Source organism: Dipteris shenzhenensis, chromosome 11 (assembly GCF_047967505.1).
Source record: "Dipteris shenzhenensis isolate YYH24624 ecotype China chromosome 11, Dip_SZ_1.0, whole genome shotgun sequence".
Taxonomy (NCBI): Eukaryota; Viridiplantae; Streptophyta; class Polypodiopsida; order Gleicheniales; family Dipteridaceae; genus Dipteris; species Dipteris shenzhenensis.
Window position 1 is genome coordinate 37,903,992 of NC_141606.1, and position 15,455 is coordinate 37,919,446.

Genomic DNA, 15,455 nt, shown 5'->3' on the forward strand with positions numbered 1-15,455 from the left:
TCGGAACGAGGTAGAGGGTATCGATTCTTAATTGTCACTTTATTCAATCGTTTATAATCTATACACATTCTCCATGTAGAATCTTTCTTCTTCCTTAAGAGGACAGGTGCTCCCCAAGGTGATTTACTTGGGCGAATATAGCCCATATTCAGGTAATCATGTAGCTGTGTAGCTAGCTCATCCTCCTCAAGCTGGCTCATCCTCCTATAAGGTGGTACACTAATAGGTTGAGCCCCAGGGACTAAGTCTATGCGATGATCTACTGCCCGTTCTGGAGGTAAACCTTCCGGGAGTTGAGCAGGGAATACATCCTTAAAACTATCTAACAACATTCTCAATTCACGGTGTTCAAACACACTTAAATCATTCTTGTTATTTACAGAGACAACAAATGAAGAAAGCGGAATCAAAACACACTCATAGACATCATAATGAGAAGTGTTTAATATATTCCGAAGCTGCATCGCAGATACAATAGGTCCCTGAGAAGAGGGAATATTATCACACTGAATACAAAATTGGGTGTCCTTATCCACAAAAGAAAGAATATGCTCCGTCCATTCAATCCGAATATTATGGGTTTTAAACCACTCTATTCCGATTAACAAGTCCACATGCTCCAAGTGCATAACATAGCACGTAAGAGCCCCTGTGTATGCTTGAATCCGGATAGGAAGCGCTTCAATCTTGCGATCCCAAAACTGCTTCTCAGCTGGAAGCTGCACCTCATAGGTGTGATCGCTAGGTATCATGGACAGCCCCATCTTCTGCACAAATTTGTAATCAACAAAGTTGTGAGAGCTGCTCGGGTCAAAGAGAATGTGAACCCTTTGGTCCCTAACTTCTCCATAAACTCGGAAAAGATCATGGGAACCAAATAACGAAGTATTGAAAGTGCAATTACAAGAAAGTGGGCAGGTAATGACATTTACAGAAATACCTGTCATCGAAACTTGGTTCGCTTCCTTGGCTTTGGTACCGGGCCCGCCTGGAGCTTCAGTCCCAGCGCGTGCTTTTGATTCTTGCGCTTTGGACACTCGTTCTTGGTGTGGCCCCGCTCCTCGTAGTAGAAGCAACGTCCTTCCTTCTTAAGCTTCAAGGTACGAAGGAAACGGGCTCGACCATTCTTTGCCTGAGTCAAGTGTTTCTTGGAGGCGTTGTCTAGACTTCGTCTCCCCGGTACCAGTCGTAGACTGGAAGAACTTCTGTTTGTTCTTCCCACTCGTGTCGAAAACTGTAGTTGCCTTTGCACCGGCCATGGTATCATCATAAATACGCGCGTAATTCATGGCCTCTTGCAACGTGGTACATTTGTTGTTCTTGATCTGCAACTTGTACGAATCTGGCAAACCATCCACAAAGAAACCTAACAAGGTCACTGGATCCATCTTTCTGGCCCTGGTCTGCAGATCTCGAAACCTTTGAAGATAAACTTCAAACGACAAGTTCAGCTTAGACATATCGAGGGCTTTAAGCTTGCCTACGATATCATAGTCGTCCTCCTTCTTCAGGAACTCCTTCCTGAAGACCCCTTCGAAATCTATCCATGTTATAGGCTTGGGTTGGAGTTCCTTCAGCCATAACAAAGCCTTTCCTGACATGAAGCCGGCTGCAAGCTGTATTTTCTTTTCATCTGGGTACGGGTGGAACTGGAAGTGTACCTGTCACTTGTGCAACCAAGTGTCAACAACCTCCTTGGTTCAAGACTTCTGATCTCCGGGAAAAGGGTCTGGAGTTATGTTCGGACCTAACACTGAAGCCATGGCATCCACATGCGTGAGTGCCTGCACAGTGCTAGTCAGAAGGGTGAGAGTCGTCTGAATCCCTTGGAGTTGCTATGTCAACCCCGTTTGATTCGCATTAACATGCTCAAATTTTCCATCTAGAGCAGTGGTGAATTCACTGAAGGCTTTCTTCGTAATCAGATCATCGTAAAGACCCTGGTCTTCCTCAGCAGGGTAGTCCAAATCCTGATCTCCCATGGCAAACTCAGGATTTACAGAATCAGCCATGTCTGAAATCTGATCTGAAAAGAGTAGGAAACTGAGAGAAATAACTGGGGGAATCGAAGCTGAAAGGAGAGTGGAGCAGAGAAAAACCGTCCCAAGAGGATGTGACGAAAGAAGAGGAGCTGGCCGAAAAGAAGACGCTGGAAGCTGACGATCAGCTGGCGTAGGTGATCCTGGGGTCTCCCTTTGTTGGTTTCGCTGCAGGCTGCTGTGTACGGAAGTCTGCTGCAGGCCGTATTGTACGGAAATCCCCCGCAGGCTGTACGGAATCTCACGTAGGCTGTACGGAATCCTGACGCAGGCTGTACGGAAACCTGACGCAGGCTGTGACCGTTCCTAGATGGCGAAATCTGGTAGAGTGTAAGGAGGTCTTCTTGCGCACTCTAGCTGAGGCTGTGGCTGAGCTTGGGATCCTGCCAGGCTATAAAGGAGATGGTGCAGCTAATCTAGGAAGCTATGCTTTCTAGAAAAGCTCACCCTCCCAATCGTGGAGGGTTGATGCTTTTTTTAGCATCCAACCCCTCCTAACTTTGGAGGGGTGCTGCTTTTTTTCGCCCCACCCTCCCAACTTGGAGGGTGGTGCTTTTTTCGAAAAAACAGCACCTCCAACAGACTGGCCGCACTTTGCTCCAGCCCCTGGCACACCTCCGTGCCTGGCCGAATTCCTCTCCAACCTATGGCGCACCACTCAGCCCCTCCTACCTGCGTCACCTACCCTTGCGCAGCCCTAACCAGCAAACGGAATCCCCTCGCCTACCGATCAGCTCTTCCCACGCCTCTCCTCCATCTCCACTCTCACCTAGCTACACCTCAACCCTCTCTCACTTTACCCTTCAGTAATTTCGAAATCATGACTCTCCTTCTTCCTACCTTTTCCATGAATCTTGACCACTTCCGATAACCCATGAACCAACAAGATCTTGTAGCAACAAATTTCGAAATTAGGGCATACCTGGAAGAAGAAATCGTCCAAAATTTTCGCATCAGAAGTTTCTACCTCAGGAGTTGGCTCTGATACCAACTGACACGTCCCAGCACTCCTGAAACCTCTGATCTGCAAGCAAACACAAGAACATACACACACAACGTGAGAAACTGAGCAGGCTGCTCACCACCCAACCATGACACACAACACACAACGTTCCCAGGTGCTAGGATGTGATCCCGAATCAGGAGATGTCCCCTCCGAGCCACGAGCTGAGCTACTGGCACGAACTCCCAACCAGATCCAAACCAGCCTGGTGTCCCATACCACCAGGTGGCGCTGTGAAGCCTGGGATCTGCTACTGGGCCTTGGGCTACGCTAAGATGCAGGCGCGCGTCCGCGACTCAATCCAGGATCAGACCTAGCACCTGGGAACGAAACTTGCTCCCATCGGCTCCCTGAGAACTAAACCCCTGGGCCCCTTATATACACTCGGGCCCCAAGCGCCAAAAATAGCGAAGACCTCAAACTGGTTCGTACCCTTGCCACTCAACCCGAGAATCAAGCCTGCCTAGCTCTAAGCCTCCCCAGGCTACCTGAGCTAGTCTTGTGTACCCAGTACACGTCAAATACCAATCCGTGCACATGACACTGTAGGAACTCCCAGTGAAGCTTACTTGTTCAGAGACCATTGCCTACGTAATTCTGACGAGGGTTTTATTGATCCTCCTTGATATACCGGGATTCACCTCCCCCATTCATTGAGGATCTCTATTGGACAATTCTGGGTTTCCTCACGTCGACTTCTAATTGAGAGTGGGTGAACTGAGGGAGTACCTAGGGAGCGGTGCATATGCACTCTATGTGAGCTATGAGAGATTGAGTGAGAGGAGCATGTCATCTTCAGGTTTCCGGTTTACTATGAGATCCGTGGTCGCTTCTATTGCCTCTTCAGAGACGGCTTTGGGCTACTTTCTCTCTGCCTCGCCTTTCCATACCAGTGAAGAGCTTTGGGCTACTTTCTTGCTTCCTTGCCTTTCCAAACCAAAGATGCTTGGCCACTTTCATCCATGAGACAATTAGACATCGTGAGCACTTACTCAGATCACAAAGACAAGGACGAGGTGCACTGGCAGACTCCTCTCAGAGCATGATCATATAGTTCTTCCAGCCAGATTGCGTAGGTTACCACCAACGGGGCCAGGATTTAGCGACACGTCACACCCGACAGAGGATGGATATGCATATCACACTTGGAGACATCCCCTCCAAGCTCAAGTAGGGGTACGACCGACTGGGGTTACTGTAGCCCTGGTCTGATGCAGAGCTTCTGCCAGGAGACCACGCTGGACAGTGCCCATGGGTTGCCGACATCATTGTATTTCTGACTTTATGCTACCACTGTCCCATCGAGCATTGGATCCTTCATGATGTGGAGTTGGATTTTGATTGTATCCTGATGACATATGATGATCACGGTGATAAGGAGTGTCATACTGATATGGACATTATGCTTTGGCTTTGTATTGATGCTCTTATGACAATGTAGCATGTAGTTTGTAGTTTGGGTGTTGATGCTCGGTTAGTAGCTCCACCCTTTCATCTTGTTTTGTATCTGGTTTCTTATAGTCTCATAGACCCATCGGTCTTTCGAAGACTTTAATAAACTTTCTTTCTTTCTTTCTATGCCAATCAAAATAGAGAATTGACTAAAAAAGCGAATAGATCTTGAAAATATGAAGATTCTGATATAGGTTTCATGAGAAATGGAGATTGGAGAAGAGTTACCACCTCTTTATGGAAATCTGTCTAAACCATCCTCAATGAATAGTTTGCTCTGATCAGTCAGCCATTACTTCTTCTATGCTACTCAACAGAAATCTGAAAACATCAGCTCATAGATCTTGAAAAGAGGAAGATTTTGATGTAGGTTTGATCAGAAATGGAGATCAGAGCAAGAAGTTATGATGCTTTTGCAAAAAACTGCAAAAACTGTTCATAATGAACAGTCTGCTCTGATCAGTCAGTAATAACTTCTACTATGGTACTCAAAACGGAAAACTGAGAACATCACTTGATAGATCTTGAAAAGAAAGGATTTTGATATAGGTTTCATAAAAAACGGACATTGGAGCAAAAAGTTATGGCGATTTTACGGAAAGCTTTCAAACTGCCGATCGCAACTGTAGGGAAAGGTAGAGAAAAATGAGATACTTGAGAAGGGGGAGAGAGGCTTTTTCTATAAAGCAATTCTCACTGTCCTTTATCGTGTTACATTTCCAACCAGTAGATAGTTTTACTCCTTAGTGACATAAGGGCATGGGTCACCATCCACTTTCCTTTGGGGCACATTTTGACAAGTGCCCCATCTCAAAAAGTACATGTCTCTTTGAAAAGTGGGAAAGTCACGAGTCTTCATTTGTGGAGCCCATACGGACTCTCTCTTTTCCAAATGTCCACATCTTCCCTTTGCCACATAGGAATTCTAGAAGGGTTCATTCTTCACCCACACTCTTCCACACTCTTTCACACTCCTCCACATGCCCACCACACTCTTCCCTATTCCACATCCTCTGTGTTCCACATAGGAATTCTAGAAGGATTCATTCTTGACCCACACTCTTCCACACTCCTCCACATGCCCTCCACATGCTTGGCATCTGATCTTTCTTATTTTATTGAGCACTTAAGGACATAAGGCCTACCTCTTTACATGACTCATCTTGTTGGTTCTAAAACCCCATCATATCTTTCTCACAAATAACTCTCACCCCATACCAAGGTATTTATCATTTCATACACATGGTATTTACAATGATTCATTCCACTCATCCTCTCAATCCCTTACAATATCTTGGAAAATAAAATAAAGTGATAGCTAGAAGGTTGTTGCTGATCCTCACAATTCTATAAAGCGTACATACGAGCGATACAAATATCAAATAAAAAGATATCAAATTTTTGTGTCACATCTTTTCTCACCCAGCACATCCCCAAGCTTGCCTTGGGGGTCTATTGGCCATTGTGTCCAAGGGTAAAAGGTTTTCAGCCTGTACTCGTTGGTACATTTAGTCAGCTCACACTTCACCTTATTTCCGTACATAATCCACAAGGCGAGTCCTACCACTCCCATCCAACATCCCATGAAGGCCAGCATTGGATCCCTAAAGATCCAATTAAGAATCTATGGGTACCACACCTCATCTTTTGCCCCTTCAAAGGGGAAACCCCACCTCGGTGAGCCTTGCTGCCCGAGGCACCCAACACAGGCACCTTCTTAGGGCAGACACTAATAACCAAACTCCCCAGATTGTGTGGGAAGTTGGTGGGAACACCCATGGAGTTCCACAGCCCAACTCTTCGAAACTCCTTGTACAAGAGGTGCCTACGATAGGGCTGCATGTCAATGTCGAAGAAGAGGAAACAAAAGAACAAGGGGAGGCCATAGGGTTTGGTCTTAAAATTCCTTCAAGCTCACTTTGTTATATTTGTCCTATATTGTTAAATTATTTTTGAAGTAGGTTAGATCTCTTGAAAGAAATCACATTGGTTCTATGGTTGAGTCGAAGCTTTTAAAAGGAGGACCTTTGATTTTTATGCTTTATATATGCCTTTTCTCTTTCTTTGTGTGGTAATGAATATTTAAATTGAACTCATATGTAAGTGTTTTTGTTTTAAAATGGTGAACCATGTGTGAGCATATGCTTTTCTTAGGTGATTTGGGTAGAGAATTAAACAAGTGACAAATGGTAACTTTGTTTGCAAATTCTCATTTGAAGGAAAGCAATCTGAAAGCAAGGTGACTGTTCTGTCACATAATCAGGAAGATGATTGCACTTTGGTTGAGGTATGATCTTCCTACACACAAGTCATACTCTTTTGTGCCATCATAAGTTTTCTTTCTTTTCTAACTAGAATAAATAATGCTAGAGAAATATAAAGATATGGCTATGATACTATGACCACCATTCTTAAGAGAAATGTAGTTATAACAACAATTAAACAAGTCACTCTGAATATATTTCTTTGAATTTTCTTTCAGCATCTTTTATTGTGTTCAAAGGCCATGTTTATTGTTTAGAGTATGATTGACGTGAGGGCCACCATCCATGTGGCATCCATAAGTTCAAAAGCTTGGATTCAAATGGGGCTATTATTTTGAAGCTTCGAGCAGTCTCTTTCATTTTCTTTGAAAAGCCCAAGGTCCCATCTTATTGAAACCAATGTTTGACTCGAAATTGATGGGACCTTCAAGAGGCAGTTGCATAAAGGGAGTAACTAAGGTAAAGGCTAGGGATGAAGTTGAACGAGGTTCCTTGCAAAGTGTTTCCACCTTTTAAGTTGTGTTGGAAGGAAGCAAGTTGTCTCCTAGCTAGATCTGACTCCTACTGTTGAGTTTTCAAAAGCTATGTGGAGTTTTGCAAACAAACGTTCAAAAAATGCTTGCAATCTGCCCTAGAAATCTGACTCACATCGAGTCTAGATATTTGTAGAAATTACCTGGAGTCTACATTAGATTCAAAAAGTTGCAACAGTAGCTTAAGCCCCAAAATGTCTATAAAAGAACTTGCAAAACTCTAAATTTTTGCAATTTCGTGCAAATGTCAACTTGTTTGTTCACAAAAAGTAGATTTGAGGCAAACGCCCCACACCTTACAGACAAATATACATGAAATTGACAAAAGATCCAAATTGTACACTCAATCTGAGTGACTTAAACTTTAATTTGGAGAAGTCCCAAAAATTGCAATGCTGGCAGTGCACAATATTGCAAATGCCCAAATGTCTTGACTAAGTCTGTTTGCAAATACAAAAGCAAACAACAAACAATACGAGAAGAAATACAAAAATTTTGTATGGATAGATTCATAGTGCAGCAATAGATTGTATGGTGGTAAATTTCCCACCGCTACAGAGGCATAAGTTCAAAATAGAGTGACGCCATCAGAGTAGGTCAAAATAGCTTTTTGAGGCAATGCAGGGGTAATAGGTGGTGATGAAGGGAGCACTATGAGCTGAAGGAAAAGGATCATTTTGCAGTCGGTGAATTGAGGTGGGCAGAGCATAGGTCGCAAGCAAACTGAGCATCAGATGAGCAGCTTTGCGATGACGAATAGAGCAAGGCACACGGAATGGAAGCGGGCGGGGGGTTCGTCGTTTATGTATTCCCTCCTGAGCCCAAACAAATGTTGCAACAAGAACCAAAAGCCACTCCCACCCTTATTTCATTGCGCAATTGGCCAGGTCTCTTTCTTCACTCAGAAAGGAAGATGTAAGGCTTTGATGCCAAATTTTGAGTTGTACTGTGGTGAAGATCCACCTAACACTGCTCACCTTCGTCCCCTCTCATGGTTGCCATTCTAAAAGCTTGGGCCAGTTTCAGAAGCACTCTTCGGAGGATTCCTCCTTCCTCTCGGGAAGAGATTGATAGGCAACCCATCATGTGGAATGACAGTATTTTAGATGATCATGGCAGACCATTGGGTGCCTCACTCTACATGCAGTGGTCCAGGTGGGAGAGGGGACCTGCATCTTCTATGGGGTCTTGGAAAGCTTTCCGCAGGCTTCCAGAGGAGACCAAATCAAGGTTGACAGGAAATCTCAGAGGGAGTGCAGGGTGGATCTTGCAGATTGAGGCAGCCCTTCCAGAGGTTTGGGTAGACACAGATGATATGCCACTCACTTGCTCCACTTGGGCAGGTACTTTTACGAGAGGCGGTGTTCCGCTTCAGGTTTTGGCCTTTCGAGATGCACAGGAGGATGCTTTGGTTTTTAGTGTCCAGGATGGTGGCAGATTGCTCAGGTCCACAGAGGACATTTTGCTTGAGTCTGCTTTTCAGCCTATCAGGGTTGTAGGTCTTTTGGTGCAGGGATCAGATTCAGAGTGGTTCCTAGACCCAAACCCCCGGCTACTCTCCACCGGGTCTTGGAGGCTCTGGCTCTATGGGGGAGTTCCCATCAGGTATTTGCAGTGGGACCTCGGAGAGTGGGAGTGGATTGACGCAGGGCATCGAGAGAAGAGCATCCCCTTCTTTTGTTACACGGTCAGTAATGCCAGGAGATATCAGCTCAGTAGTAGAGGTTGGAGACCTTCCAGAGTTCCTCATTGGGAGACTTTTGATATTACTTGGAGGAGACTCTGGAAATCCCACAGGAATAGAAAGATCACTATCTTCTTTTGGCTTTCTATCCATGGTGGGATTGCAGTGAACCTTTGGAGGTCCAGGTTCGGAGCCGACCCTACTTGCCCTCGATGCCTTTCTGCTTCGGAGACTATTCAGCATTGCTTATGGGATTGCAGACAGGCGAGGATGATTTGGATGGGGGTAGCCAGGATTTTCAGTCACTTTGCCCACTTCCCCTTTTTTATGACATGGGGCTCAGTGGCTTGGCTTTCTCTTACAGGACCTCAGGTTTTCTATGAGAGAGTTGACTCCTCTCGGGCCATTTCGGTTCGACGTCATCGGACCGAGTCCTGTTCGTTGGATGTGGTACCACACCTTCCTTTTACAGCTGTACATGCCTCTGTGGATACTTCTTGGGAGATTCTAGCGAGCATAGCATCCTGGCATATCTGGAGAGCCAGATGCACAGAGGCTTTGGAGGGTACTCAGGTTCATCCCTCGCACACATTGGCTAGTATCTGGACAGACACCGTACATACTTTGATGGCCGTATGGACGGGTATGCAGGGAGACTCCCGTGCAGCCGCAGCTAGGAGGGCTTCTTTCTTCAGGGAATGGAAGGATTCTCCTTTCTTCTCTGAGACTACTACAGGGTTGAGGTGGCACTTTCAGCCTTAGCCTTGGTTGTTTTCCACCTCACTTTGAGGGGGTTTTTTTATTTATCCTTATGATTTCATGATGTATTCCGCTTTGAGCTTGCTCTCGTGGGTTTTTTCTCTTACCTAATAGAAGTCTTTTTCTTGGAAAAAAAAAAGAATGGAGTTGTATTATGAATGCAAGGGTTGTGTTGCAAAAATGACCAAAATGAGGAATATGTCCTCTACAAAGTAAGCTAATCCTAATTCTAACCCTAGGGAAAATCCCCTCCTAAGTAGAGGAAAAAGTGCCCAAGGTCCATCCTACTCATAATCTAATAGCTACGAGCAGAATGCACACCCACACAGGGGAGGAAAGTAGCACCATTGGGGTGAAGCAGGGATGCCCCCTCTACCCCACTCTCTTTGTCGTATACATTGATGAGTTAGCCTTTGTCATGGAAACACTAGGTGTTTGATGTTTGATCTTGGCACAGACTATCCTGCCTACCTTGCTACATGCAGATGATGTGCTACTAGTCTTAGACACAACGGAAGAACTTCAAATGCACTTGATAGCTTTGTAGCTTTCTATGATAGAAAAGGTATGAAGGTCAACCTAGGTAAAACCAAGGTTATAATCTTCAACAATAATGAAGCTCAGCTTCAACACAAAGATTTCATACTTGCAGGGGAGCTAGTTGAGATAGTGAGATCATATGTTTACCTGTGGTGCATTTTCACAGGTCCCAATCTACCATGAAGATGGCAACACAAGGATGGTTGACTAGAGGGCATGCCTTATTATCCATATTGGACTTTGGAGGGATGGTGTTTCTTTGCACATTTCAAGTACGTACACATGAGATCACTACTCTTTGATTCGCTAGTTCGACTAGCAGCCCTATATACAAGCCTTTCTGGGCAGTAACATAAGAGAGGACAAGTGGATTGGTCTACCGGTCATGATGTTTGGGGAGGCCGCCAGTCATGGTGTTGTCTCACTTGATCCAACAAAGAGATGTACTCCACATGAAATTATCCTAGCAAAGTTTGTAGCGAGATCCCTCCACATAGATGTGTCTTTCCAGATCAATCCCTATCTAGATCGTGATAGACAGTTCGGATGGACAGATGCAAGGCAATATAGATTACCATGGTTGGCTCTCTCATCATCTATGCATTTGAGGGAGATAGCAATGCTAGCCAGCACACACGAGTCTCTAGATGGTTCCACTCACCACATGGCATCTCTACCAACAACTTACGACCATATCATTATTTATTAGATGCAATGTATGGCCATGTTCCACCTTCTATGGTGATTAAGAAAGGACATGTTATGTTATCCCTTCTAATTCCAGGGAAACATAAAGTCAAAACTCCTGATGTTTATCTGGAGCCTTTGATTGATAAGCTAGAGATACTTTGGAGAGGTATCGAGGTGCATGATGTGAGCAAGCCTCCCTCGTCATGAGACTTCTACTGCAAAGCAGTCTTGATGTGGACGATGCATGACTTCCCAGGCTATGGCGAGTGTTCAGGTAAGCATTGAACTTTTAATTATGAGTAGGCAATCGATGTGCAAGGTGTTGATGACATTTTGCCAAATGGTATCGAGGGTGGCCGCCAGAGGGAGTTGGTGACCTCCCAGCACCAAGTTGCAACGAGCGACCTAGATGTTCCAAGTAGTGAGATGCTGGATACCGTCTCCCAAATCTTTGTCCTCTGGGGAAGAAACGGGACGCTATCGGGGCATCCTGTATCTCGATCCAAAAGACACGGCTACCCAATCCAGATCTAGACTCATGAGGATGGCTTTTGACTAGGCTTTTGACTATCATATCGACAGCAGAAGTGAAATGGGTCCACTGCATGTCAATTAGGTAGATGCCAACGCCGACTTGGTCAATGAAGTGGATCAACCGAGAGTGGCCCAAATATGTGCCCTTTCTGATAGAGGCGATGGTAATGCTCCCAGACCTTATAATAGACTAGACAAGGACATAGGAAATGCTCCTCTATCTCCGCCTTCTCCAACCTCCATAGCCTAAAGATTCGTTGCTCTCTAGGTGTGCTTGCAGCTCTCCTTGCCTTGATCCTCAGCTGATGGGATGAGACGTGCATCAGGCCAACATCAATCCTCAATGCATGTAAAACTCTTTGTCCTCCAAGTAATGGGGTCTAATGATCACTCCACCCTGTAATACTCTCAAGAAGTGGTCGCGGTAGAGTCGGATGTTGGTGAGGAACTCATGAGTGCTCCTCTCTCCATCCGTGAAATATGAAGCTAGAGTAGATCCAACCATATGATAATGGTTGATCTAATCTACTGGGATTAGGGGGGACGGTGCATCCAAGCTATCCTGAAAGGAGGGAGACGGTCCATCTGAATACCCTGACTAGCGAACCAGCCGGATACATGTGCATACCATGCCGTGCTAACCCTGCTATCTGCTAGTCTCTTGGATGACTCTAGTGCCAATTTCACTAGTCTCCAAGTAGGCAAAGCCCAAACCCTATGAAGATATGTCACTAACTAGAAGATGGCATTAATCTAGAGCGATGCCATGGCAAACTCTGCCTGTACTATCTAATTTGAGGAACTGAAGGCTTACTCCAAATCATTCGAGATTCCACAATCACGTGTTGTCCCTCCAAATCATCTGAGATTCCACAATCACATGTAGTCTCTCAAATCTCCTCCAGCCAGTCATCACTAAGAGATCACTCCCAAGAAGGTGCTGCATACATGGTTGTTGGCCTCACTAGTGTGTCAAATAGCCATCCTGGGGGGGTCCTAAAAGTGTGCCTGGAAGCACTATTACTTTATCTGGGTAAGAGGTCCTTGATCTTGTGTAAGCCGTGCCCTGGTTGTATGAATCATTGTGAACACCCATCTTGTGAAGACAATCTAGGACTGCAAGACCTCCAAGGGTTCCCCTTGGGAAGCAATATCGATGAAGTAATGCCCGTGCGGTGTTGAAAACCATAACCTTTGTCTTGCCAAGGTTGACTATCAAGTCTCTCTTCTTGCAAAACGCCACCAGGGCATTTAGGTGTCTCTTTAGACCTGATGTTGAAGAGTATGAGGACTATATCATCCGCATATAATAGTATATATATCATCAAATCAGCTAGCAGTGATCCCCTCCACAAATTATGTCATCTTACAGCTTGATATCGTGGGCAGATACCCTACTCCTATCGAGATGGCATCCACAAAAATGTAGCCTAAGTCGAGCATAAGTCCAAGTTAAAATTTGACCTAAAAAGAAGGGTTGCCAAGAGTGATGAGAAGGGTGCCACAAGTAAGAGACATTCACACTTCATGGCACTCAAGTTCGTTAATCGATGCAATACTCAAATAGGATTCTGATACCAACCATAACTTGCACTATATCACTTTTTTCAACAAAAAGGAGTTCAAGGCAATTTCATGGAAAGAGTGGTGATCAAGGCATGGCTACAAACTAAGGCCATTGGGAAGCTAATTTGCAAAGATGTAGGAGGAGAGATTGTGCTATCTTTGATTACCACATTTGCTTTGGCCTCTCCCTATGAATCTGAGTCAAACTCCTTTTTGTTTTTCAAATCCGCCTTTTTCTTTCTACAGTCCTTTGCAAAATGTCCTGGCGTATCACAGTAGAAACACTTCTTCTTATGCTTCCTCTTCGAAGTTCCCTCGTCGTCAAAGTCGTCTTTCTACCTCCTAGGCGGTCAATGAAGTTCATGATCTCATTGATGTAGAGCCTAGAAAGGGTCGGTGAGAGGGGGCATTCTTGCTTCGCTCCGATTGTGCTCTCAATCCAGTCTGACAAAGCTTCTGTGGCACGTACTCTCCCTCTGATTGACTCATACAGACTCATCATCCCCTAAATCATGACTCCTCAGATCTACATCTCCCGAAGTCTCCTAATCATACGGGCTTGCAAAAGTATGTCAAAGGCCTTCTAAAAGTCACAAAATAATGGTAGATTTTTTGAAATCTCGTTCTCGCCAAACCCAGCTTGTCCCAAAGTCCTTTGTCTCTTTGCCTCTACGGAGGAGCTAATCTCTTTCTCTCTCTAGTACCGATCCATAAATCTTGGCCAATGTGTGACCAATCATGAGAGTAGATAGTTCCCAGTGTCCATGGGAATGCTTGCTTTGTGTACCAACACCATGGTGGTAGCACTGCAAGAAGGGGGGAAGCCATGGCATACATCATGATTAAACATGTGCACTAAGATAAGACCTCCTGTCGATGCGCAAAGTGCTTAGCCGTAGTCCCTCATGATCCTGGGCTCTACGCAATGCAGCTCGCACATTTTATGCGATGAACAAGATGGATGTGGTGTTCCTGGGCAAACATATCAGATGGTGCATGGATCAGGACGTCGTAGAGCGATGTCACGTGCTAGACAACTAGATCCATGATGGGAATAGGTGGCTTCCCCTTAGAGAGAATTCCCCATGCAATGGTGGGGCCCCCTCCTTGCAAAGATCAGCTCACACCTCATCCATGTGAGAGGAAATACACCTCATCCTTGAAAAGATCAGCTCACACCTCATCCATCCTATGTGAGAGGAAATGCTGCCTTACAACATGTCAGGAGGCATGAGATCCACTATGGCTCGGGTGTTGTTGGGTGCCCCAAAGCTTGCTCACGTATGAGGTGAGAGCTCATCTCTCGGCACTCACCATCCAACCATGAGTTCTAGGGCATCTTCCCAACTCGGTGGCGTGCTTCAGATCGGATCATAGGGAATGATTTGGTGGCAACATCTTGAACCATTAATATAAGAGTGTCTAAGGCATGAGCGAGATCTGCGTCATCTCCAAGGGAGGTCAATAGCTCGTGAGACAAGTGACTCTGCATCAAGGGCATGGTTGAAATGTATCTAGACATGGTTGGGGGCAACAGGAGGATGTCATCTTGTGACTGGTGTGATAATCAAGATGTTGAATACTAGAGAGGATTGGTTAGAGCCGAGTGGGGGGGAAAGGGGACAATAAGGTCATGTATCTGTGGCACAGAGGCTGAGGAACCCATCAAGTAGTCCACTGTACTTGTCCCCTCTCCATGTGAGAAACAAGTGAGCCTCTGACTAACGGCCATCTCTGGAGACCGCTATAGATTGTGAACTGCTCCCACAGATTAGGCAGTAGGAGGTGATAGTGCCATAGGAGGCTGCGAGCACAGTGACATGTCAAACACTTCTATACGTTTGAGTCAGCCCCAAAACATAGTGGAGTGGAGGAGGAGGAGCTAGCTGACATGAGGGTAGAGTGGATCAGCGGCGGGAAGAGATGATGAGGAGCTGTGGAACCAGAGACACAGAGACCACGCGCGATGCAGAGGCTGACCATAGCACATACGATGGGGGTCCATCCTATCTCAGCTCTCCACAGCAGAGACCATCAGGGTCGAGGTATCAATCTTGATATGGCTCACCGAATAGAGATCATGGAAACGACGTCTCCCGCCGCAGCAAGAGACGACTCAACAGGTAAAGATATGAGATATCTTCGCATCCCACACCGGAGAGCCATGGCACCTGGTTATGTATTTTGAGTACTAATTTTTGAGTTTTGAGCTTTTGAGGCCGACTCTCTTCGGGCTATACAATGATGAGATCACATCCTTTGTTGATCGCCTAGGAGGAGAGGGCTCCCTATTGGCTGATTTGATGGTGCAGATACTACTATATGCAGATGACATAGTCCTCATTTCATCCTTAGCCGCCGAGGGTTTGCAGAAACACTTGGAGGCCTTGG

At 45.5% G+C, this 15,455-nt stretch overlaps 1 protein-coding gene across 1 annotated transcript in view; it reads left to right on the forward strand.

The window, feature by feature from the left end:
• Positions 1-15,455, forward strand: part of LOC147896984 (Pseudouridine synthase family protein) — a 157,959-nt gene that overhangs the window by 111,239 nt on the left and 31,265 nt on the right. Inside the window, exon 10 of the mRNA XM_087381410.1 lies at positions 6,714-6,781. Coding sequence (XP_087237536.1) covers positions 6,714-6,781 — 68 coding nt within the window. The remainder of the gene's footprint in view (positions 1-6,713; positions 6,782-15,455) is intronic.